Below are 24,867 nucleotides of genomic sequence, written 5' to 3' on the forward strand. Positions count from 1 at the left end.
TGTGTGTCTGGGAGGTAGTTGTGTCCAGACCTCTGGCTCACTCTATTTCCTCTACTTTCCTGGAGAAACAGGCAGTAGGATGTGTCTTGCTTACACCATCTCAGTGTATCATGTAATCGTAGGTTATCCTGCCCTGTAATATGCACTATATTTGTACTTGTGCTTATTTGACAAAGCTGCCTGGTGGTTTTATGTCCTGCCTCGCATTCGTGGGAGATGGTTGATGTCTGCAGACCTTCTGCTAGCTGTTGTCTCTCTTGTCTGTACAGAAAGTGGCTTATAAATCCAAGCGCTGGATTTATGACTTGAGGACCATTGCAGAGGTGGAAGGCTCAGGAGTGAAAGCCTGGAAACATGCAGAATGGAGGGAGCAGATTCTTGTTCCGGCATTGCCCCAGTCCATTCTGCAGGGCTGTAGTCTCATCCATATTGACTACTACATCCAAGTGAGTACCTGCATGCACCTGGGGGAACTGGATTCCAGTGGGGTCTGCCTTGGGGAGACTGTGTCATGCAGCGTATGGGGGGGCGATGCTGCTTTGAGGAACTCCGTGGGACCAGTTTCCCCAGGTTGGTGCCGATGGCTGAGGCTGTCCTTGGGTTTCTGTGTTGAGCTCTATCCCTGAGCTCGGTAGCTTTGTGGCACAAGTGGCCCTTGTATCAGGTGAACCTGGCTGTGTCCACTGCAATGTATAACGAAGAGGATGCCATTGTTTCTCTTTCTCTTCCAGGTTTCTCTGAAGTCGCCAGAGGTTTCGGTTACTCTTCCCATTTATATTGGTAACATTGCTGTGAACAGGGTCCCTCTCAGCCCCTCCCGGTCAGCCCCGCACATACCGTCTGCTGTGGTACCCAGTGCCCCCCCGGAGGAGGAGGAGGCTGCCGGTGGTTATCACCCGATGGACAACGTTTCAATCCCCACCAAAAGCCATTCCCAGCAGCAGCCGTTTAGCTATGCCCCAGGACTGAGCTTCCAGGAAATAAGGCTGGACTCGGAGCAGACAGGCTCCCCAAACCATCCCACGCTCTGCCTGTCAACGGGAGCCACTGTCCCTTATTATGCTGAGGGGAACGTGGTGCCTGTTCCCACAGCCAGCTCTCTCATTTTGCCTCCGGAGTACAGCACGTGGGGCTACCCATACGGTGAGCAGTCCTCTCCTGAGATCTGACCGGTCTGGTGGTGTGGTAGTAAATGTCCCCTATGAGAAAAGCACTAGCTGCACACCGAGTTGGAATACAGGGATGTTCACTTGCCAGGGGACTGAAGTCAGAGAGAAACATGAGGCCGCTCTGTCTGCCTTAGCTTCAGGAGGAGTTCCCCTCTTGCAGCTGTAAATGCTGGCTGTCTGTTCCCACTTCTAAACCCCTGCTTCCTTGGGCTTGTCCTGAGAGGATCTCCCTGTTCTGAAATGAGCTTTCAGCCTCCCACTGATACAAGAACTTCTTGGCTTGTGGTGAGGCTGGCGGGAGCAGAGCCAGGAAAATGATGTAACCGAAATCTTATGTCTGACTTGGAGTGGGCCTGGATTTGGTCTGAAGACACAAGTTGTGGGGGTGGAAGCTAAGAGACTGTCCAGGACAGAAAAGCTTGGGGAAATCCCAGCGACTGGATTCCTGGAGCAGTGTTTGTCCCAGGTGGCTGCAAGGGTGGGGGGGAACTAGTGTCATGGCTCAGTCCTACCTGAACAAACCGATCTGTTAGCACAGGGGTAACGCAATGTTAACTCAGATGTGTAATTTCACCCCCGTCTTGTGGCACATGGGGCACAGGTCCTCTGTGATCTGGAGGTGTTAGTGTGCATGATGATGCTCACGAAAGAAGGGGACAAACAGAACAGGACTTTGAGGGGCTGATTATAACCACTGTAAAGATGAGGACAGATGAGGACTGGCTGGCTCAAATCCTGTGCACCCGTACATGAACACATTTACTTCAGCAGGGTAGGTTAGGTCCTGATGGCTCCCTAGCAGGAGCTGAAGGGGAAGGAGTATGTGCATGCGTTGCATGTGTGCGTGCTAGCAGCTTGCTTCACTCTGCACTGAGGTAGTCTAGGGTGAAGGGAACCTTGCAAACACCTGCTATAACCGCTCCTATTCTTTATTTTCCCTGCAGAGGCACCTCCATCCTATGAACAGAGCTGCAGCAGTGCCAACTCCAGCATCAGCAATGGCAACTAGCCTCCCTGCTTCGAGTCCCGTTGGTGCTGCCCGCCCCCAGGCACCACGGGTCACCTGCCGACTGCGAAGTCTGGTACAGCACAAGGCGTCTTTTTATCTCTGTGGCTGCTTGGCAGGGTAAACGGTGCATCCCAACTTGGGCTTTTTTAGTCTCTTTCTTGGGAGGGAACAAAAAAAAAAAAAAAAAAACAACCAACCAAAAAGGGCAGCCAGAGCAGCCTGTGTGTGCGTAGGAGAGGTCTGGGAAACGGAGCCGCCTCCTTCTGCTGCACAGAGTGCTGCAGAACTGGTTTTGCCCCAGGGATGGCCTGTGCAGCAGCCTGCGTTTAAAATACTGTAGTCAACACTAACTGCTTTACTATCAAAGCACCTGCGATGCCTTATTTGAAACGCTCCTGACTTGGCATGTCTCCACTGTAGGCGAAGGCTGGGCTGCGTGGACTTTCTCTTCTCTTTTGTGGGCCACATACTCTCCAGAAATGTTTTTGACGGCCTCCCCCCTTGTCCTTATAGGTCTTAAGGGTAGCTGAAACGGGAGGTTTCTTGGAGTAAGCAGGTTCAGAAGGTGAGGGACTTTTAACAAGCCGAAAGCACAAGCCCTTGTTGATATACCTGTGTTGTGGGGTGAGCAACTGGCAGCCTTCAGCCCTCTCGCAGCGGGCTGGACCGCTGCCTGCATGTGCAGAGTGGAGAACAGGCTCTGGTGGCAGGGAGCTCACTGTGGTACTTCTAGCAACCCGAGAGGCCCTGATGTGCTGTGGAAGGAGAGCCCCATGTTGTTAGCGTGGGTGTCCATCAACCTGCTTCTGGCCGCCTTCGGCAAGAGCAGCTTCCCAGAAGCCCTGTGGCCTGCTGGTCTCCATCCTTGCTGCTAGACCTGCAGCACGCAGGATAAACAGCGCGACTCGTTCTGCCGGGGTGGGGGGGCAGATCCCCGATGTCCCATGTCCCACACCTGCGGGGTGCCCTCTCCCTCCCCGCTGCCGCTGCCTTAGGCAGGCCAGAACTATGTGACAATCAAGCTACAAAAGTCGGTCTGATGCTACCTCTGAGTCTGCCCAAGGACCCTGTCCGTGGAAGCCCTTTCCTCTGAGGTGACCCTCCTTCACGGCTCAGCCTGGCGTCCCTCGCAGGAGCGGTCCGCAGTGCCGAGCGAGTGCCCAAGGGCACTTGGCCTGGGGACCGTTCTCTCTGCGAGCTGGCACTGGTTTACTGCTTGTGTCCTGAGCCGCTTCTTGAGCCACAGCAGGATGTGAAAACGAGTGAGAGGGAACACAAACTGCTATGCCTCATTTGCAACCTCTGCTGGACCTGGCAGGTCAGGGGAAGAAGCTGGTGTATTTAAAACAACATTTTTCTTTTACGCTTTTTCTCTTGTTGTTTAGCTTTTTAGTATTGACTGCCCAACCTGAGGAAACCACAAATCAGATACTCAAAACTACAGTCATTCAGCCAAGGCTGAAATTGTGGACTGCAGAGCTTTGGCACCTCTGAGAATTGGTCTCCACGCTGCCTCACGCTGGGCAGGCAATAGCTAGCAAACCTGTCATGAGCGCTACAGCCTCTGCCTCCTTGTTCTAGCCTGCCTCTGCACACCCCCGGCAGGCAACTGGGGACAGCCCTGCTTTGCACTCTTTCTTTGCAAATGCTTTCTTTTTTTAAAGTGTTGAACTGCTTTAAGGATAGTGTAGAGGAGGTGCCGTTCCGAGCAGCGCTAGCACAACATGCACCAATGTTGATAGAATGATTGTCATTGTCCATTAATATATATATATGAGATGAAGTTTTGTTTTTAATGATTGAATTCCGAAATAGAAATTTTAATGCTGTATTTAATAAATTATTCTAAGAGAAATGTTGTGCTCTTTCATCCATTTCTGATACTTACCCATGTGCCTGTTCATGCCAAATCCAGGAATGCACCTTGCTGATTTCTTACAAAATTAGGGAAGGTTTTTGCTCTCATGGGAAAGATGGTGACTTCTGCCAAGACAGCTCTGGGAAACAAGTATCGTATGGCCTGACTGACTGCAGTGCTGTGCCCTTAGTTCCAGGTGACTGGAGGGAGTTTGGGCTCAGCTCTGGAGAGCGTACCCGCCGACTGCAGCGTGCTGCTTCCCCGGCCCTGCATTGAGAAGCCGTAGCTTGTCCAAGTGGCCTCTCTGCAGTCTTACTTCAAGCCAGAAAGGAAAAGGTGGACTGGTGGGGAGGAAGGAAGGGGAGAGTAGATTCTCCCTCCAGGAGGATGGAGATGGGATAGCCAAGGTCTGGCTGGAAAGGCTGGAGCCCCTCACCCCATGGCTCTCTCCTAGGAGCTGTGCTCCTAAAGAACCGTTTGGAAGAGACATACTAAAAATGAATGAGGGCTCCGCCCAAAATGCACAGGCTTCAGTTTTACCATGTCTGAAGTGTGTAGGTGTGCAAGGGTGTGCTCTAGATGCTGCCACTGCAAGTAGCCTGAGGCTTGATCTCTATCTCGGACACAAGGGCCCTTCTTCACCCTCTGCTTGACTCTTGCTTCTTCCCAGCATTGATTATTCAGGACTGACCCCTTTGCCTGGTGGTTTGTGCCTGCCATGAAAAACAGTCTTGATATGCAGGGGGTCAAAGGCAGGTGCCTGTTCTTTCTTAAAGGTACATCCCTTTGCTTGTGCTCTTCCTCTTCCTCCCAGTTAGTTGAACCTGTTTTGCCTGGCTCAGCACGTAGGTCCTGTGCCCTTCCTTGTTCTCTACAGTTAGTCTGTAGTTGTGCTGGTTCTTCTGTTAAACCAACAGGACAGACCCCTTTTTCTCAGTCAGTGTTACCTGTGCTTCTTTCCCCTTTCAGGACATGCTTTTGTCTGCAGCCTGTATTCTTCCTTTCAGGCCCGAACCCAAATCCCTTTCCCGCCTCTGGAAAAGTTCCTATGAGCTCTTCAACGATCCTGGATATGGCAGGTTTGGGCTACAGCCTCCTGAGCCAGCTGAGGGGTGAGGAGAGCAGCCTGTGCTGGGGCTGTGGGTTCCCAGTTCCTCGTGCTGCGGTGTTGAAGCTGTGCTGCTTGTGGCGTGTTCAGCCTATGCGCCTGTGGTCCTGGGCTGGAAAACTTGAATGTTTCTTGGCTACTGTGGCTCAAGGCAGCGGGATGCCCTTCTAGTTCCCCAGCCAGTGTTTGTCCTCCTAGTTTAATCTTTGCAGCTGGGAACGCACATCTATGTTGCAGTCTCCGGAGAGGAGAGACCTGCTGTATCCTACACAGCCCGTTGTGTTGTGCCCTGTGTTTCTACAATGCTCCAGTACATTTGAGCTTGCTCACCCAAATTATTTTTGCTGGACAACTGGCACTTCAGCACCTTTTGCTTTACGTGGTGTCCCCCCTGTGAAGCAAGGAGCAAATGATCATGCTGCTCCTCGCAAGTATCCATCTCCGCAAGCAGCTTTGGAGGGAGCAGGAAGGAGCGGAGGGGTCCGAGAGCCTCTGCTGCAGAGGTGGGGGCACCTGTCACGCTTGTCACAAGCACCCGTTGCTACTCCAGTCAAGTCATCTTGTCTGTTTGCCTGGAGAGAAGTGGTAAAACCGGAACTTACTGTCTGCTGCTGGGTGACCTGCCATCAGGGCCCTCTGACACAGCAGCTAGGTGCTGTCTTAGGAACCGCAGAGTCAGAGCTAGACCTAGTAGTAATCCTAGTTCTCCTTCCGGATGCTCGGGCTGGGTGTGCAAAGGTCCTGCAGGGGAGAGGCCTCTCTCAGTCCTGCTGGCTGGCTCTGGCCAGGATGCAGTTGGGGATCATCCTGTCTAAATTGGTCTCTAAACAATCTCACTATTGTGCAAGATGATAGAAATATTTGCAAAGTCCTGTCGTTCTCAGTGGTCCTGTCCTGGTCTTGCTCCCTGTGCCTGTTCCCTAGTGCTGATAGTGAACTGGGGCGCAAGAGCCTTCCTGATGTTTCATGGACCCTGTAGAAGAGGTCCAAGACTGCAGGATGAAAGACACCCATCTAGATAGTCCACCTCTTCCTAAATCTTCTCAAAGCTGTGACCCCAGGATGCTATGGTAGTGAGCTCTGCTGGGTAGATGAGTACTTGAGGGAGTGTGATGGGGCAGGAAAAAAACATCCTGGGATTTGAGTATGTTCCCTTTTGGAAGTGGTGAGGGGACAGTCCCTCCCGCTCTCTGCCTTGCTGCTGTCTCTCTTCTTTGCAGCCTCTCTGATTTCAATCTCTTTAAGTTATGGGAGCTCTTTTAGGCCCCTTGTCATTCTTATCTCCTCTTTCTGAAGTCTGTAATAAGGAGGAAGACAGACTGTTCTCTGAACCCGGCTCTGGGTAGGAAACTTTAGTGCACAGGAATTCATTTAAATTCTTGGCTCAAATTTTCAAGCAATTGTTTTGGGGGTTTTGTCTGAAATGGGGAGGGGAAGTGGCGGGGCGTGAGTGAAGCTTGTGAGATAATTGTTTCCAAACTCAGCATTCAATGGAAAATACCAAAAATATCTTCTGTCCTTTTTTTTTCTGCTGCTGCTTTTTTGTCTTTGGTGTTTTTGTTCTCGTCCCGCTCGCCACACGTGCAGCCTCCATATTTCCGTGTTATTTGTGTCCCGCTAAATGCTGCTTCGGCACCTGTCGTTTCGCCGTGTGCATGAGCTGGGGAAAGGGCGGGAGGCGAGGGATGAGGTGGCTTCTCGGTCCCCGAGCTGCCGTCATCCCTCCTGATGGAGTGAGTTGTTTGCTTGCTTCCCCCCTGCGTCTCGGCGCTGCCCTGCTTCTTCCCATTGTCTGTTCACGCTGCAGCCTCTCTTGGGACAGTTTGTTCCCCCGCTGAGGTTTTGATTTCATCAGAAACCATTAGGACGACAGGGTACGCGCCGATAATCTAAGCGCAAGCGGAGGGAGAGCGGGGAGGAGGGCTTTTGCTCCTCCATTTCTCCAGCTCTTCTTTTTGGTGGACGTCGTGGTCTTTTTAGCTTTCTACTGAGCTTGCAGTAGTTTCGTAAAAGTAGATATTTTCTGCTAGTGACCGGAGAAGGAAGTTTTCCTATTGAGTCAGCACAAAGTAGAAGATAAAGGGTGGTCTGGGGTCTGTTTGTTTTTTATTCTGTATTTTAAGATATTTCCAAACATCTGCAATGGGAACATCTGTCCTATTCATCCTCCCCAAGAAAGACTGGTGGGGAAAACCCCTCAAAACCCGTGCCCTTTCTTGTACCAATACTCGTGTTGTAATTCTTTACTCTTGTGGTTCTCTTTGCAGATTCTGGGGTTTTATACAACAGTATTTCTGATGGCTCTGTACAACCTAATATTTCTGCGCGTTTTATTACATGGTTTTAAAATGTAAACTAAGTTTTACATGTTTACCACAGCTTCTGGGGAGTTTTTTTTTGTCCTGGGTTTTAAACTACCAAATGTAAAGAGCTGAAAATGTAAATAAAGAGCTCCTTTTGTAAGATCACGTGTGCTTTTGCTCAAGGTGAACGTGCGATGAGCGCGGAGCTGCTGGCTCTGTGTAAAACACTGATGGCAATGCCAGGAAGCCCTGTACAGTGGATGAGACGTGGCTCCTGCCTTTCAGAGGAGGTATCTGCTTCTAAAGCCGAAGCTCAAAGTGCAATTTATAGTTAATGCTAAAGGAAGGCCTCTTCTTCTCCCAGCATAATGGGGGGGAAGAGTTGGGGTAGATGGACAGCAACCAGCTGGTCTAAACTTTCCCTTTCTCCCTCTGTGATGAGCAGGTCGGTCTCCTTGGTAAAAAGTGGGCTCCACGCCTGCCTGGCCTCCGGTCTCCCAGCTGGAGGAAACCGAGGGGAAGGCTGGGTTTTTCTCTTCCTGCTTAGCAGGAATCCCAGGATGTGGAGGTTTGTCACTGCTCGCCCCGGTCGGTGCGGGAGAGGGCGATATGAGCCTTGCCGGATCCTTCAGGAGAGCAGGGGCTTGAGCTGCCATGAAAGAGCTGGGGCTTTGCTTTCCGCAAAGCCGCCTGGCTCCGTGTCAGGAGTCAGCCTCGCTGCAGCTCCCCGGGCTCTGTGGCTTCTCCTTGGGCTCACAGCTGCAGCATGATGAAAAATGGGGAGTTTATTGCAAAACAGAGCTCTTCCTTGCCCCACTCCCGTTAATTAGCACTTGTAGCTGAGCTTGTTTCTGCGGCAGGTGGAGCTGTGAGTCTCCAGGTGGGACTGGAGCCGCTGCAGGCGGAGATGGGTTATGAGGGCTCTGCACATGCCTGGGGATTTTCTTGGCTTCCTGCTGGAGCCTCTTCCCTGCCTGGCTGTGCAGGGAGGTTTCTCCTGGTGACTGGTGTGTCCCCAGCTTGAGCTGAAAAAGATGGAGCCCGAGCAAACGCAACTGGAAAGCTGGCACCAGACCAACAGCCCTGATGGGCCCGTGGGTTGGCCGAGGCCCGGCTGGTCTCACAGGCTGGAGCCCACCAAAAACCAAATCCTCGAAGAGGCCGTGTTTCCGCAGACCCACCTTGTCCTCAGCCCTTTCCCAAAGGTAGGTGCGAGGGCCCCCGCGAGTCCTAGGACCTGTGTGTGCACAGCGGTTTAGAGGGTCGGGGCCAAAATGCGGTGACCCTCCACCCCCCAGCAGTGGCTGCACCTCCCTTTCAAGATTCATGTCCCCTGCGTAAAATGGTAGCGATATGCCCCATCTGAAGGTTCATAGCTGTCCTCGCTGGAGCTGTGGCTTTCTTGCCCCACTGTTTTAGAATGGGGATGTTTTTCCTTCACTAAGTGTCGCTCAGTTCTGGGGGGACAGGAGGGAAGGATCAGGAGCAGGCAGAAGAGCAGCTGGGGTTCCACCATCACCAGCCTCAACTGGCTCAGCTCCTTCCCCTGCAAATCCAAACAGTGATTTGGGAAACAATTTTGCCCGGACAGGACTGTGGTGTTTCAGGGTTAAATACACAGATACAACACCTCCTCCCCGACCCATCAGGGGCAAAAGCTGTGTCAGGGGTCCCCAAAGAGGCCCGTGGCATGGTTGAACGTGTGGCAGTCTGCTGGCGTCGGGCGGGAAGCACAGCGCGGAGAGGGGAAGACGTGAAGCTGGGGATGTTCCCTGCAGGAGGACGCTCCCGGGAGGAGCCGGCCCTGCGGACGGGGTCGCAGCTGAGGTCTGCGGGAGGACGCTCGCTCCCTCTTGGCCTCTGGTGCGCTGGGGCTCCGCGGGGTCGCAATCAAGGAGCTGCTGCTGAGCTGGAGCAGTCGCTACTTGATGGGATGAAGCTGCCGCTGGTGGCTCCTATCGGTAGAGAATAGGACATTCGTTGAGAACAGGAGCGCAAAACCCTTCCTTTCCCCCTTTTTCAGAGCGTGCCAGTTTAGGCCTCATTATTTACCCTGTTAGGAAACACCCCTGGCCCTGCGCTGAAACACATCTTTAATGGGATGTTGTTTAGCGTTTGGCTGACAGACACGGCGCCATCGGGGCAGAGCCACTGGTTTCCTCGGTGCTGTCCCAGGGAGCCGACCAGCCGAGGAGGCAGCAGCAGGTCGCGGGGGCCGAGCCGGGCAAGGAAGATGGCTGTAGGGAGGCCGCAGCGCGGCCGGGTGCCCTGGGCAGAGCTTGCAGCCACTGCTGGATCTGCGATCCAGGTGCCCCAGCCTGCCCTTGGCCTTCCCTGTCCGATGGGGGACACCGTCCCCCCTGCCGCCCCCCATCGCGGACAGTATCCAGAGCCGTGCTCCTGCAGCCTGGTGGCGAGGCCAGGCTGGACACGGCAAGGCGCAAAGGCAGGGCGCCGGGAAGGAGGGACAAGGCGGTTTGGCACTGGGGGGCCGGCGGCCCTGGGGGAGACCCCGGGCGGGGGGCAGGAGCCGCCTCTTCGGAGCGACCAACTGCCCCCGGGCGGGCTCGGGCTGCGGGTAGCGCCGCGGGCCAAGCGCTGAGGAGGCGGCGGGCGCAGCGCGGGCGGGGAGGCCGCGCCGGGCCCGCGGGGGCGGCGGGAAGGGCCGGGGCGGCGGCGGCGGGGCCCGCCCGCCTCAGGGCCGGCTCCCGCGGCGGCAGCGGGGACTCTTATTTTGACCGCGGCGCCGCTCGGCCGGGCGGGGGCAGCAGCTCCCCCCTCGGCGGGGCCGCGGCGGGCGGCGCGGAGGCCTGGCGGCGCCGCGGGGGCCCGGGTGGGCCCGGCCCGGCCCGGGCGGCGGCGGCGGCGGCGGCTCCACGGCCGCCGGGCAGCCAGGCGGCCCCCGCGGCGCCGCCGTCCCCAGGCGGGGAGTCCCGGCGGCCGGGCAGGGCCTGTCCCGGCCGGCTCCCGCTGCGGGCCTGGTCGCCCCGGGGCGGCTCCCACCCCGCCATGGTGCCGCTGAAGGGCTGGGACAAAACAGCCCCCGCGTTCTCCTCCTTTCCGCACTGTTCCCACTTAAAAAGCGGCGGAGCTGCCGCCAGCCTGCGCGGGGTCTGTAGTCCCTTGGCGGCCCTGCCGATCCCACAGGAAAAGGGTCGGAGGCCGAACAAGTCCCTCTTTCCCTCCCTTCGGTGCCCCGGTTGGGCATCGCAAAGCTGGGTGAAGAGTCTCTTGCTGGTGGAGAAGCTCAATAGAAACGGGCTCGGTGTCGTCGCCTTGGGAAACTGCTCCCTGCGACATGGGTGCGCCAAAAAGAGCTGTTGTGGCGTTGGCGCGGCTACGCCAAGGCGCTGTGAAAATGGGGTGATTCAGCCAGGGAGGTGTAGTGACAGGTTTGTGCCTCCCTCTGTGTTTTGGGGCCTGGCTGAGAGACACTGAGGTCTGAGCTGGTGGGATCTCTCAACCTCCCGGCCCTGCAAACATCAGACTCCCGGTTTGTTATTTGGGAAACCGAAATTGCAGCAAGCCTGAATGCTCATGAGAAAATCTGCCCTTCGGTTCAGTCTGAGGTTTCCCAAACAGTCTGTTCTGGGAATCAGGGCACGATTTCCTGCTCCGAAAGCTCTGCAGTCTCTTTCCAAGTGGGGCAAGCAAGAAGGGCTTGTGGTTGATTGATGAGAGAAATTACCCAAGTGCATGATCTTTGCTGGTCTCTCTGCTCTGTTTCATCTGACAAATGTACAAGTGCTAGTACCAGCACAGATCGAATGGCTGCAGTCCCAACAGTTTACTTTGCTTGCAAAACTTGGGTCAAATTTTGCAGTTAGCTGCCTTGGGGTTGATCCAAAGAGCTGCTGTTGAGAGTGAGTTACTCCACGCTTAGGCAGGTTTAGGTGGGAGCTATTCCTGTGTCAAAGAGCATGACATGTCATCCCAAATCCTGCTGGCTGAACTAAATTAGTTAACAATCATGTCTTTAAAGACTGTAATCACCTCATCACCACCCGCTCTGCGACTTCTAACGCAGCTCTGCTGGGCGAGGTGAGGCCTGCCACCTCCTGCATCCAGACGATGACGGATTTGTGGAGAAAGGCAGGGCAGCGTGCCAGGCGCAGGGTCCCGGCGCGGGGGGCCGCGGTTTGCACCCATGCGTTTGCTGGAGGAGAAACCCTCCGGGAGTGGGCTGGCAGCGAGTCGGGGGTGCCGGGGCCGCGCGCCGCTGCTCGCTTCTGCGCCCGGGCCTCGGAGCCCTGCAGGGTAACAGTCTCGCTGCAAAACAAATAAAACCATATGGCGATGTACCCACAGTCGCCGGAGGGGAACAAGGGCCGCCGCGCAGTTTTCTCTGTGCTTTACTTTGGCTCCAGGAAATCAATCAATCTGCGGGTGGAGGGAGGGGAATATTGCTTCTTGGGAAAGCTGATAATAAATGTGCAAATTGACGCCACCAGGCTCGAAGGCTCTCCTCTTCCTCCAAGAGATGAAGAATTTGCCGCCGCGGGAAGCTGGCGGAGTTGAGGCTGCCCTTGCTGCCGCTTGCTGGGGCCAGCCCAGGCCGGGTGTGATTTGGGTGGGTGTCCCCAAAACAGCGTTGGGTCTGATGAGCCCTTTGAGTGGGTACAGTGAAGGTGTTTATCTGCCCTGCGCTTTTACGGAGGCCCCGTCTGCTTCAGCTTTACAGGAGAGCTGTAAAAGAGTCAATTGTTTTGCAATCATGGCTTTACGGTCCCAGGCGTTAGGAGACGCCTCGTGGGTATTGCTAGGGTGAAAGCAGCTATTGTGGGTGTTCGAGGCACCGTTTTGGAAAAGGTGACAAAGCCTGATAAAACCTTCCAGGGAAAAACCCCCAAACCTGCTGGGCCTGAAACAAGTCATTCGCCCACCCCCTCCCAAGCAGGGATGTGGCTTAATTAAGAAAGACTGCTAATACTTTTCATGCACTGTGCCAAAAATAACAAAAAAGTAGGAGAAGTTTAAAAAGATTTTTTTTTAAGGATAATTTGTTGGCAAGATGGAGGAACGCTTTCTGGGATCCCAGGAGAGACTTGCAAAGCTGTAATTTTATTTTTTTAGGTTTTCAGCGGGCCCAGGTACTGCTGCTGGTACCACTGTCCAAGGCAGTAACGAGTGCTGGGTAGTCCTGAAAGGTTGAGACTTTAATTAGACAGTCAAGAATAAATGGCTCGCTGCACCCAACCAAATGCAATATTTACTGCTGGCTTTTTTTTTTCGTAGTTAGTTCTGTTGCACTTTGGTCTCCCCGCGTTATTTAGTGCATCTCACCATTTTTAGCAGCGCTATCAAGTGCTTACAACTGTTGGGGAGGAAAAAAGTGTGCATGTTCGTGGAATAACCTACCTAGGGGTGTGGGCGTCTCGGGGGAAACCTCGGTCCGAAACCTCGGCTCCGTGGCGTGCAGAGACAAAGGCAGGAGCAGTGAGGATGCGGCACGGGGAGCCAGATAAAAATTGCTTTACTGCTAAATGCTACGGGCTGGCTGTCTTGTAAAAGGAGAAATGAGTGCAGCTCGCCCAGTAAATGTCAGAAAATTTCATGAGACACCTGACTACTTAACACCCCAGTTGCATATGGAAATGCCGTCCGCGACCAAGACGTGTGGAAGCCCTGTGCTTTTATCCTATGTTTTCATTTTTCTCAGCCCTGTACTTTCTTGTGGGTTGATGTGTTGGCCGAAATGCTCCTGGAGCCGTGGTCATACCGAATCTGGCTTTTTCCTGCAGATCGGGGCAGCTCGGCCGTCGGCAGGGCTGTTTTTGGGCACAGGGGGATTGGCTTTGCTCAGGGTCGCCGGGGGGCCGGGGATGGGGGCCTGCAGCCTCGACCGCCTCCTCGCGCCGGCCCTTTCGCCAGGCCCCGGTCCCCCCACTGTGTGCTCCAAAGCCACAGTCTCTAGGTGGCTCTTGATACAAAATAATAATGAAAAGTATGTAATTTAGTAGGAATTTCAGGGGTGGCTGGGGAGGTTTCGGTGAGACTGTGTACGGGGGAGGAGGAGGAGGAAACTCCTGGGTAAAGCTTAATTTCTGCTCTTGCGCGGCCCTCTGAAGGGCACACTGCCAAGATCGTGGAGCGGTCGCTTTTCAGACGCTCCCAGACTGCCTCCCCCGGTGCAGGTTTTTGCACGATTATGTGGATTATTATCTTAATAAGGGCATCGGCGAGGGGAGTCTCGGTGTGCCGTGGCGCAGCTGGGGGTGGCGTCATGGCTGCTGGGGTGGTCACGACGCCCCGCCAGGCCGGGGTTGGGGGTGATGGGTTGCTCCCCTCCCTTCTTCGCCCACCAAAAATGACAAAACTTCCCGCTGACACGAGTGCTGTGAGTGTGTGGGGAGCGTGGCAGCTGCCATGGCCGAGCCCTCCGCCATCCCCATCTCCATCCCACCCCATCCCTGTCCTACCTCATCCACATCCCACCCCTATCGCCATCCCATCTCCGTCCCATCTCACCCTCAGCCCCATCCCAGCTCCAACTCGTCTTCATCTAGCTCCCATCTCCAACCTATCCTCATCCCATCCCTATCCTCATGCCATCCCTGTCCTCATCTCACCCCGTCCCCATCCCACCCTCACCATCATCCCACCCTCGCAGCCTGGCTCCGGCTGTACGGCACCCTGCTGATGGGCGCCGCCATGGCCCTGTACGGCGAAAGGAGCCCCGCGGGGGCCGCCATGCTGCTTCACGCATGCGCTGAGGCCGCCGGAGCGTCTCCATTGAGAAGAATGAGGGGAAAGGGGAGGAGCCAAGGCGTGAGGAGCCGCCGAAGGGGGCGGGGCTACGCTCCGGGGCTCCGGCCATGGCCACAGTGGATGCCGAGGTGAGTGAGAGCGGCGGCGTCCATCTACCCCGGGCGGGGGGAAGAAAGATGGGGGAGCGTGGAGTGGTATCGCCCAGGGCCAAACGGGTTCTGTCTGAGGCCGGGAGGGGGGCCGTGCCCCCGCCGCCCCATGGTTCAGTCCAACTCCTCTGAGGGGAAGAATGTGGGAGCTGCTGCCATTGTGTAGGGGGGCCCGGGACTCTGTATAAGTAACACCCCTCCACAGTTATTCAGTGGTATGGGCCATACAGGTTCCGGGGTTCCCCCAATGGGAGCGAGTGTGTGTGGCGGAGGCGGAGGGAGCGCGGACGGCGCCATGCAGGTTCCGGGGCTCCCCATGTGGCGGGGCCCCGGGCGGCGCTGGCATGGCTCCATCCAGAGTCCAGGGCCGGCGGGTGCGTGGCTGGAGCCGGGCCGCGGCTATGAGCCATGCAGGGTCCCGGGCCGCGGGCACGCGCCCGTGCGGGGGCAGGCATGAGGCATGCAGGGCCCCGGGCCCCGCGGGCAGGCGGCGTGCGGGGCCGGGCCGGGGCCGCGCCGGGCCGGGGCCGCGCCGCGCCCGCCCCCGGAGCGCCGGCGACGCGGGCGGGCCTCGCCCTGCCGCCGCGACCCGGCGGCCGCCCCCGGCGCGCCTCGCCCGCCCGCCGCTTCCCGCCAGCCGCCGGGGAGGCGTCGTGGCCCGGCCTGACCGCGAAGGGCCGGCGGCGGCGTGGCGAGGCCTCGGGGCCGGGCCCTGGCGCCCCCTCGGCCCTGGCTGGGGGTCCGGGCCGGTCCTGCCCCCCCGGGCCGGTCCTGCCCGCTGGGCCGCGGCGCATCCGCCGGGAATAAAGGTGCTGCTTGCGGTCCAAGATGGGAAAAAGTGTTTTTGTTGAACATGCTGCTTCTAAACGCCGCTGAGGGAAGCGCGTGCATAAAGCGAGCCAGCAGCGAGGCTTCTGCTCCCTCAGGTGCTAGAAACAAGTCAGGAGCCAGGAGAGACGAGGTGAAGGGGCAGTCGGTGAGAGGCAGCAAACTTTCCTTCGGCGAGGAAAAACTTTCGACGCCGGGGACTTTTGGAGGGTTCCAGGATGGCAGCTGAATTTCCACTTTGCTGTGTGCTGCTTGACTTTCCTTTCACTTTTCCTTTGTGCGGTAGACAAAAGTAGGCACCGAAGGCTCCGCGATAGTGAGCGGATCGGAAAGAGCCACCGCTGTCGGCCTGCTGGGACGACGCTGAGGACGGCGGGGTGGCAGAGCGGAGGGGGACGTTCGCTGGCGTGTGGTCTCCCCGGTAGCATCCCAGTGATTCGCCAGTTAATCTGGATTATAAAGTCGCTGGCTGCCACGGCGGTCTCCTTTCCGCTCTCGGCATAGTGGTTTGAAACATGCTGAGCGCAAGGCCTGAGAAAAATATCACAATTGCATCCAAAATCCCCAAAGAAAATGAAGTTTGCCATGTAATGACAATTAGCCATAATTAGCCAGATCTGTACACGTCCCCAAAGAGTACAACACACACAGCTCAACTACCCCATAAAATTATGCGAGTGGTACGCACAGCTGAAACGCTTCGACGCTTGCTGTGCTTTTTTTGTGCCAGTCTGAGGCTTTTCCCCTGGTTTTGTTACAGGATCTTTTCAGAAGTGTGCATCCCCTCTGGTAAACACTAGATTGCAGCACGCTGACTGATTCCTGTGCCCAAAGAGAGCAACAAGATAATAACACAGTTGTACATTCATATATGAACTAAATAGAAAGAAGTGCTAGAGGTGGCTGGATGCTCTGTATCTGTAGCCAGATGCAGTTAATGATCAGCATCTTCTGACAGCTTGCTTACACCTTACCGTTCAGGTACATGAGAGTGTGTGCTGTAACTGTTCCCAGCTTTTTTTGTTTGAAATACTGTGTTCGAAAGGTTAGGTGGTGGCAGGGGAATTTCTGCCTTGTGTGGGATGAAGTTTGTAGCACGGCTACACAGATGGCAACAGCAGCTCTTTGCAAACTGCTGCAAAGGCAGAGCTTGGATTTATTGCTCAGGCGAGAGTCCCGTTACCTGTGAAGGGAGTTTCGTCCAAGGCAGGATCCTTGCGCTTTCTGTTCCACCGCAACTGCATCTCAAGGCCTGATCCTGCTGCCTCACCTTTGTGCTTTCGAAGAGGGTCAGGTGTTAATTTTGCAGTGGAATAGAAGCACGAGGCCTGAGGTGAGTCCGCTGTTTCATGGTCGAGTTTTGCCTTGAGCTGCCTCAGTGTGATCCCTTTGAGGGGAATGGCGGGGCACGGCAGCAACCAGGGCAGGAGCTGGCTCATAGCTCAGCAAAGCGTAGTGTGCAGGTTAGTGTTAGGACTGTAGACACACACCTCTTATTTTAGGAAGCACCTCCCAGGAGTCTTGGCTTGAGTCTGCTCTGATGTAAAGCACTGAGAAACATGGCTCTTGGAATCAGGCTTAATATCCCCAGATGTTGCAGTGGATTATGGGGAGGAGAACAGTGACTCATTTAGCGTTTAATTCCTCCCCTCCTCCACAAATTCAGGCCAGATTTGCCTCCCCTTATACCCCACCGAAGCCAGAGGGGAGGACGTTGGTATAAATCAAGCTGGAATTTGGGAATTGGAGTAGATCCTCCTTGCTTACCCCATGGCTGTAAGAGAAAGCAAGGACTGATGTCACACAGCAGCGTTGTACCGCGCCACGTGGGATGGAGTGGAAAGGAGGAATTGCTCCCCTTGGTGAAGAGAGGCGTAGGGGTGTGCTCCGAGCAGGCGATATTTGCTCTGGACGAAGAGCTGGGTCGCAGTGGGGGGGCGAGGAGAGTACTGCCTGTGTGGCTCCGTGCAGTGTCCCCACCGGCCTTTCCAAACAAAGCTACCAGCAGCTGGTTAACTCGAGATAAAAACATCTGGCACAGAGCAGCTCCTTAGGGCTGGCGGCTGAGGGAGAATCACTCTTAGCACCAGCATCTTCACGCGTCCCGAGTGGTAAACTTTGTGCTTAGTTGTGTGCTCTTCTGGCGACCTTAGCTGAAGGCTGCCCCAAGTCACCTCTGCGTGTTGAGGCTCCTAAGCAAGCGGCTGTGCTGCTCTCCTGTTACCTGCAGTAACCGCCTTGCTGCAGAGGAAATGAGTTTGGCTGCTGATTTTCTTCCATTGACAGCAGGTTCTTCTCTCCAGTCCGGTTTGGTGTTTTACGTGTTTTAGACCGACTCTATATACAATACTAAAGTTTAAAGCTTAAGAGATTGAGTTTGCCATGCTCAGCCGGTCTTACGATAGTGCAGGTTCATTGAATTTGTTGCTGTTACTCCAGTTTGCATCAGCGTTAGTGAAAACAGAATCAGTTGACCTTGTTTTTGTGTGCTTCCTAAAATGGTCAGTTGGTGTGAGCAGGGAAGCAGAGATTTCAAGCCAAGGTGTTTTTCCCCGGGCTCGCAGTAACCTCAGGAAAGCTGGTGCCTGCACGCTGAGCAGGAAGCAAGGTGTTTGTGTGGCTTCGAATGAAGTGGTTCCCTTCAGAAGTTACACTGCATTTTTCATCGTTTTTTCCTCCTATCTGTTCTGATCTGTAACATCTCTTTTTCTGGAGATGCAGCTTTGATCTCTAAAGAGAAGCGACGACGTGCAAGCCACATAGAGGACAGATTTCCCCACTGCTCGGTACCCTCAGTCGAGACCAGCTCTGCCGACAGATCCAGCACCCAGCAGCTCCCCACCCTTTTAAGAGGGAGGACTCAACGGGCTGAGCGGTTTTGAAAATCTGTCTTGTGGCGCTTGGGCTTTGCCCCGGCTTTGATCCTTGCTCTCATCCCCGTCGCCAGCTGGTGCTGGGAGCGCTCGGTCGGCAGTCCCGCCTGTTCAATGAGCTCCCTACTGCATTAAGGGGCAACGCTCGCTCATGTCAAAGCGCTTCCTATTCATGGGTCCCTGGCTGCAAGGAGGTTGCCGTAATAGGCCGCGGAGAGCAGGAGTGATAATGGGGAAAGGCAGGACCTAATGAGCAGTGCCTTTGAGGAGCGAACACGTAGGTGATTTCTTCAGTTTCCCCCTTTCTGTTTTGCAGGTGACATGAAATCCAGTGCTTCTTTCAGGCCTGCCCTGCCCTTCCGCCCCTCTCATTTGCTCCTGCCAGCCCGCGTCCTCGTGCTGGCTCGCAAGGGAGGAGAGGGCTCTGCTTTGCTTTCCCAGGGCTGTTGCTTTTAATACGGGGTCTGTTTCAGTAAATTACAGTAAGAAATCTTACTGCATCTTAAACCCCATCATCTTTTCTCCTTTGTGAGCTATCTGGAAGCCTGCATGTTTTGATGGCTACAAGACAGATGTTTTCTTCCATCTCGTTAATGCAGAGAGGTATGTTGATACAACATTGACGTGAGACCATGAACACAGGCAAAAAAAGTGTTTGCTTCCAGGTGTATTAGATTTCTTCTCCAGTTCTGGCTTAAACATGGTTTGCAACATCTTAGCTGCATCTTTGTCTCTGGGGAAGAAAGGAGTTCTTTCCTCTTCTCTTTTAGAGAACACCTAGTAAGGCCAGGAGGGTTCATAACTTTATTAATTAGAGCCTTTCCTGTAATGGTCACTTCATCCCGTTAATGTGTTAAAATTACAGACTGCCCTGTCTGCGATAGATTTTTACTCTGTGTTAAATGGATGCAGACATCCCCTTTCCTAACATGACTTTCCCCCATGGTACGTTAACCATGCAAAGCTAACTATGGGCTAACAAAAGCTGTTTGGAAACTCATCCGTTTCTTCCATGGAGACAAGCTTTAAATAATAACAGAATGGGCAGATATGACTTGGGAAGCTTTACAAATGCCCTTCAGTTGTGCTAAGCTAATTTGGTTGAGCCAACATGTCTGAAGAAAGTCTCTGAAGAAAAGTCTGTCAGTCGGGGCAGAATTAAAGGCCTGGTTATACTTTAAAAAAAGCTTTTCCAATGTAATTATTCTGGCTAGAAAGGATTATTTCTCTTTTTTTCTTTACTGAAATAGCAATGCCGATAGATGACCTTGCTGTGGGCACAGCTGTATTAGTTTAGAAGTGATTTTAAATGAGGGTAGCTTATTTCTGCTTTTCAGACCAGAGGCTTGGTGCACATTTAAGAAGTTTTGCCGACAGAGTTACCTGTCTGTGAGTGGAAAGAAGTTGCTCTCCCTGCCACCGTAGCTGTGTCAGCAGAAGTACAACTATATTAGTTTAGAAGTGATTTTAAACAAGGGTAGATTATTTCTGCTTTCCATGCCAGGGACTTGGTGTACATTTAAGAAGTTTTGCCGACATAGTTACCTGTCCATAAGTGGAAAGAAGTTGCTCTCTCCCCCACCACAGCTGTGTCAGCAGAAGTCCTAGTAGAGATGCAATTACCAGCAAAAACCCAACAACAAGAAGAACAAACAGTTCTTCTGTAGAGGGAACTGATTTGAGCTGTGCTGGCAAATACAGTCGGATGGGCACTCACCTTGCAAACAGCTGTGCCAGATGTGTCTGCACATGAGCATCCCTTAGCGGTTCGTGGTCACTGGCAGCGAGCGATGCACCGGTGGCGTGTCGTGCTTCTGTGTGCGCATGAGAGCGGCTGGTATCGACGTGAGTAGGGACTGGTACCATTGCGTCGCTGCTGCTCTGAAGTACCAGCCTGGGGCCTTGCTCTTCATCACCTTGCCTGGCCTTTTGTGGTCTGTCCCTTCGCCTGTTGAAGCTGGGGCGATGCCGCCTGCGTGGCCTCTCTGCTCCAGAAGTGGGGACGTGGAGGGTCTGGAAGTAGACTGTGTTCCTCCTGGTTTTCGCTTGCAAAGTGCTGTAGCAGAGCAGGTGCCTGTGTGTGTTGGGTCATTGGGTAAGAAAAGGGGATGCGAGGGGCTGCTAGAATAAGAGGTTTCACAGTAGAGCAGGAGGATAAGGGCCCAAGACTACATCCTACTCTACCGTCCACGATGGAAGAAAACTTCCAGGGACAGATCCTGCCCCTTTCAGCAAGATCAGGTTGACTGGGAAGGGTGGATGTTACTTATATTCCCCCCGACTCTGAGGAGCGGTCCTCTCTGGCGGTGTGTGTTTCGCTGTGTTGTGACAGGTTCACGGGGTCTGCTCAGGTCCTTAAAGACATGTTTGCTGGAGATTTCGCCCCTCCTCAACTTTGTCACGGGAACCAGAAGAAGTAGCCAGTGAAAGGCTCACCTCACTGTCTGCATCTCAGGTGGCTTGGGGAGAAGTCACCTGAATCCATCCTTCCTCAGCGTGTGGGCAGGCACATCCCGTAGGAGACCGCCAGGGACTAGCTGGAGTGGTGAAGTAAATCTGAAAGGGAGTGAAAGAGTTTGCTGTAGCCCTGCTGGCTTAGCTCGGCTGCCAAGCTCTGTGAAATGCATATAAACCCAGAATAAACTGTACTTATAAAAGCGCTTTATACTAGTATCACTGTGTCTAAAATAGAAAGGCTTTCCTGCTTTTAATTAAAAATTTCTAGCATAGGCGGAGTATCAAGGACATCCAGTGTATCCTCTTTTCAAGTAGGAAGCGTTCTTCCAGGAGGATTCCTGTTTCCGTAATGCCAAGCCTGATGCTTGCCGTTGTCCTGCTGTCCGCCTCTGTACCAGTGAGTTTTGCCTGAGTTTACATTTAAGAATAGTTTTGCTCCATGGAGGAATCACCGTTCAAAAATGCTGCCTGGCACAAAGCGCAGACAGCTACTGAGCAAGATGAGCCCATACAGTCTTGGGCTGAGCTGCTTGTGTGGATAAGGGACCTGCTCGGGGGTTGGAGGTGGGCTATTAAATATTAAATGCATCCTTTTCAGTGCTATATCTCCTCAAGGGAGAGCTCTCCAAGGCAGTGGTGAGCAGTGTCAGCTTAGGACAAGCAGGCAGTGAGTGGGATGGATTGCTGGAGCAGAAAATTCAGGTCCACTTCAGTCTGCTTGTGGCTAATCATCCTGGAGAAACAGCCTGCAGCAAAGGGAGGAAATTTGCAGGTGGCACAGCTAGGGAGGAAGGACATGTGGAGCAAGTTAACCAGGCTGACATGGATAAACTCAAAATAAAGGCAGGTAAGTGACTTATCCCATTTGTTACAGGGAAATGTAAAGTTATGGAAACAGGGATAAAAACGTCCAAAGGGATTATTTCTTCTTGGGTCATTACACAAACCAGGAGAGGTTATGAGCTTGCAGTGGCTACAGCATTTGAAACCAGCAGCACAGAATTTGGGATCTGAGCAAGCTGAGGTAAGTAGAAATCATGGTGATGCCCAAAGACTACGACGACAGGCCTTTACCTATGATTTGGGGCAAGCTATTTGAGCTAAGTCCAGGAAGCTGGTGATTCTGCAGAATGTGCTCGCCTCTGCTTGCAGTTTTGTTAAAAAGAGAAGAAATGTGGGGCTTCTTCCCTCTGAGGAGACTAGTGGGCAGCCAGGATGAATCTGAGGGCTTTTGCCATCCCTAGAGCCTAGGGGAGCACCGCACAAAAGCGCGGCGTCTCCCTGCAGAGACGATTGCCGTCCATATGTGTGAACAGAAGCATTTTGTACTTTGGCCTTGGTTAGGTTAAGACAAAAAGTCTATGTGTACAAAGTGTTACTCCAGATTGCTAATTAATTTATTTTAGAACTCTAGTCTAAACGTGAACAGATGTATTTTAGCATGTTGATTGGCAAAAGCGAACCCTGGTCTCCCTAGTAATATTGACTGTGACCTGCTGATGCATTTGAACGCAGCCATGAGTGCTGTGAAAAGTTGTGGGTTTTTTTTCTTTTCCTTTTTAAGCTTCAACTTCTGGATTCTTGAGACTCGCAGACTCTTGAGACTCTCTCTTCTCCCTCTCAAATTACATTTCCAGGCCTTGCAATTTCAGAAGGAAGTTTTAATAGGTGATTTCTCCCAAAGGCTCAAAGCCAGGAGGCAAATAACCCAATGATTTTATCCAACTGCAGTGGTAACTGGGGCTGTTTCATACTGACGATTGCAGACGTTCAGAAGCTGTAGTCAGGTCCTCTGAAAAGTCATAAAATTGTTTCAAGAAATGGGAAATTAAGCACGCACATACATCTGTAGCAGGCTTTAGAAGGATTAATGTGTTTCAAAACTACATGCTTCATCCAGTTGTTGATTTGGGAATTGAAAGTATGTTTCTTGCAATATCAAGAGGTAGATACTGAAACTTTCGGTGGTGACTAGCGAATGCAGATGCCCAAATGCCTTTGACTTTAAAGCTATATGCCTTACATGAGAATAAACCCAAGTTCTTGGTGCTGTGTTAGCTCAAGCGTGAGCAACTGGGCAGCAAAGCCATATCTTCTTTGCTATGGTTTAATTTATCCTCTCTTTCTTTCTAGATTCATGGGGTATTATCCCATGGATTTTTTTCTTGCTGCCCTTAACTGAAATTCATTCCCCAGGAATTTTGCTTTAGACCCCAGGAAAGGAGTTGTGGGGTGGCACTGGAGGCCTGTTAGCGCTGGCCAGCGGGTATCTGCCCCACGTGGGGTGTGAAGCATCAGCCACCTCCGCGTTAGCTAGCGCACCTCGGCTGGGAGGCTTTTGTGGATGAAAGAGGCAGCGCTTCCAGCTTGGAGGGACAGTAGTAAAGGCCTGCATTAAATAGGAAATGGGTGTTTAAATCACTTGGATTTTGCAGGGGCTCTTAGAGAACTTAACATAAATTTTTGATGCGTTTCTTATGGTGGGGCTAGGTAGCAAATCGTGCACCCATCAAATCTGGTTTCATCACTGTAAAGGAGAGGATCAGCATTTGGGAGGCTAAAATGTTAACGATTGGGCTGCGAACTGGTTTATGTGACGCAGTCTAGTATCCTGCTGGCCTGTAAGTTTGAGCAGAAAACTCTAGATTGCAAGAACATAAAGCACGACTCTAAATATTTTATTAATTGAGCAGCATTATTAATATTGGTTAGATTAAATCAACATCCAGAGTGCTTTGAACTGGTAACTGAGACATTTGGCATTTTTAATTGCATACTTGTGTGTAACAGCCTTTGTCAGCTAGCCATGAATTACATACCGCTGAAATGCTTTTGTTCTTTGCATTATTAGAAAAGATTTTTTTTAGTACTGTTAGGATGTATTGTTTCAAATTGGTGCTTTAACGCCTCTTGAATATTCAATGCTTGTTTGTAAGCAGGTGTCCTATAGGATCTGGAGACATTACATGGACTATTTAGCCGCCTTTGCAAAACTTTGAGGCTAAAGAAAGAAGGCTCCTTAAAAAAGACGGCCTTCACTGATGCGAAATGCGATGCAATATTTACTCTTGCTGTAGTGCCAGCTCCTGTAGCTTTCAGAGCGTGTGCAGAGAGCCGAGGTGAAGAGCCATGCTATCTTTTCATCAACTTCCCCCTTTACCAGGGAGACACCACCAGTGAGCAAACAAACTGCTACCGAGCACATCTGCGGAAAATTTGTCTGCTTTGGCTGCTGAGAGCTGCAGTGGGAAGGGAGAGGTTGGCGGAGCCGCGGGCTTGCATCATTTGAAAAGACCAGCAAGGGGTGATCATATTCTGTCTTGGTTATGTCCTCTTTGTTTTCCGGGCGCCGCAAGTTGCATTCCCCATCTGTTCTAAGGTTTCGCCTAAGAGTCTGTCGTGCATGGGGCACTCTGTGCCTAACTCGCAGATTTGGGGGTTACTTCGTGGGCTGCTGGTGCTGCGGTTGCACTCTTGGGTCTCTAAGTTTAGCGTCTTTGCTGCTGCAGCGCGAGGTTGATAGCGCTGCTTTAATCGTGCAGAGCTCTTCTTGAAAACTTGCTTGTTTGATATCTTCTCAAAGCCGTGCCTCTAGACTGCCCTCAAAGTGGTTCTTTAGAGATGTGTTTCATCTTTTTCCTGCTCCTGCGTGACGGCACACTAGACTTCTACCTACTGCTAAGGATGCAAGTGCTGCCGCTTCGTGTGTACAAGGTTTGAGGCTGCTGTCGGGAACGGCGGGTGACACAAAGATCATCTCATGAACTTAAATCCAGGACCCGGCGTTATCACTGGCACGATGCGACTGCAGAGGACGAGGCCGTGAGGTGAGGAGCAGTCGGGTGGCTTTGTCTGCTCCAAGGCCCCGTTAGCCCGGTGAAGTTTCGCCAGCCAACTTGCCCTTCCCCACACCAGGCCTTTGTTTCCAGCCGCGCTTCCGATGAAAGGCAGAAACCGGCAGCTTTTCCATTGGCCGGAGAAAACCACCTCCCCGGGCGAGACGGGCCCTGACGGACGCGCTGCCGGCTGCGTGCCGGGGTGGACGCGCTCCGGTGGCACAGCCCTACGGGCAGCTGCGAGCCCCCGGCTCGCGCTCGTGCCGCTCTCTGCTGGGGCGTGCGCCTAGCTTGGCCATCTGGAGCCTCACCGCTTTGAGCCGGTATTGCCTCCCTAGTGCAGACAGGTAGGCCCCAAGGAAACGGTTCGGATATTCTGAGCTCTATCCCTGGAGCACCTAGGTTTAATGCGGTTTCCCCCCCCAACACGCTTGCTGATACGGCAGCATGGTTGTGTCAGCAGCTCGAAGCCAACACAAGCTCTAGCAGCAAAACTGTGTATTTTGCAGACGTGACCAAAGAGCTGATTGCAAGAGGCCCCCGTCGCCCATGTGTATTTATGCATTGGA

At 53.3% G+C, this 24,867-nt stretch overlaps 2 protein-coding genes across 11 annotated transcripts in view; both read left to right on the top strand.

The window, feature by feature from the left end:
• Nucleotides 1-7,607, top strand: part of ARRDC1 (arrestin domain containing 1) — a 43,016-nt gene extending 35,409 nt beyond the window's left edge. For both annotated transcript variants that reach the window (XM_064523629.1, XM_064523628.1), the window contains 3 exons: nt 270-446; nt 732-1,143; nt 2,114-7,607. In XM_064523629.1, coding sequence (XP_064379699.1) covers nt 270-446; nt 732-1,143; nt 2,114-2,178 — 654 coding nt within the window. In that variant the 3' untranslated portion in view covers nt 2,179-7,607. The remainder of the gene's footprint in view (nt 1-269; nt 447-731; nt 1,144-2,113) is intronic.
• A 778-nt stretch (nt 7,608-8,385) lies between these two features.
• Nucleotides 8,386-24,867, top strand: part of EHMT1 (euchromatic histone lysine methyltransferase 1) — a 132,765-nt gene continuing 116,283 nt past the window's right edge. For 2 of the 9 annotated variants that reach the window (XM_026113752.2, XM_026113756.2), the window contains exon 1: nt 8,386-8,652. In XM_026113752.2, the coding sequence (XP_025969537.1) occupies nt 8,482-8,652 (171 nt within the window). In that variant the 5' untranslated portion in view covers nt 8,386-8,481. Of the gene's footprint in view, nt 8,653-14,215; nt 14,284-21,375; nt 21,487-24,867 lie in introns of those variants that run through there. The other 7 variants (XM_026113753.2, XM_026113760.2, XM_026113758.2 and 4 more) reach the window with 7 other exon arrangements.

This window comes from Dromaius novaehollandiae, chromosome 20, assembly GCF_036370855.1.
Source record: "Dromaius novaehollandiae isolate bDroNov1 chromosome 20, bDroNov1.hap1, whole genome shotgun sequence".
In the NCBI taxonomy this organism is placed as follows: Eukaryota; Metazoa; Chordata; class Aves; order Casuariiformes; family Dromaiidae; genus Dromaius; species Dromaius novaehollandiae.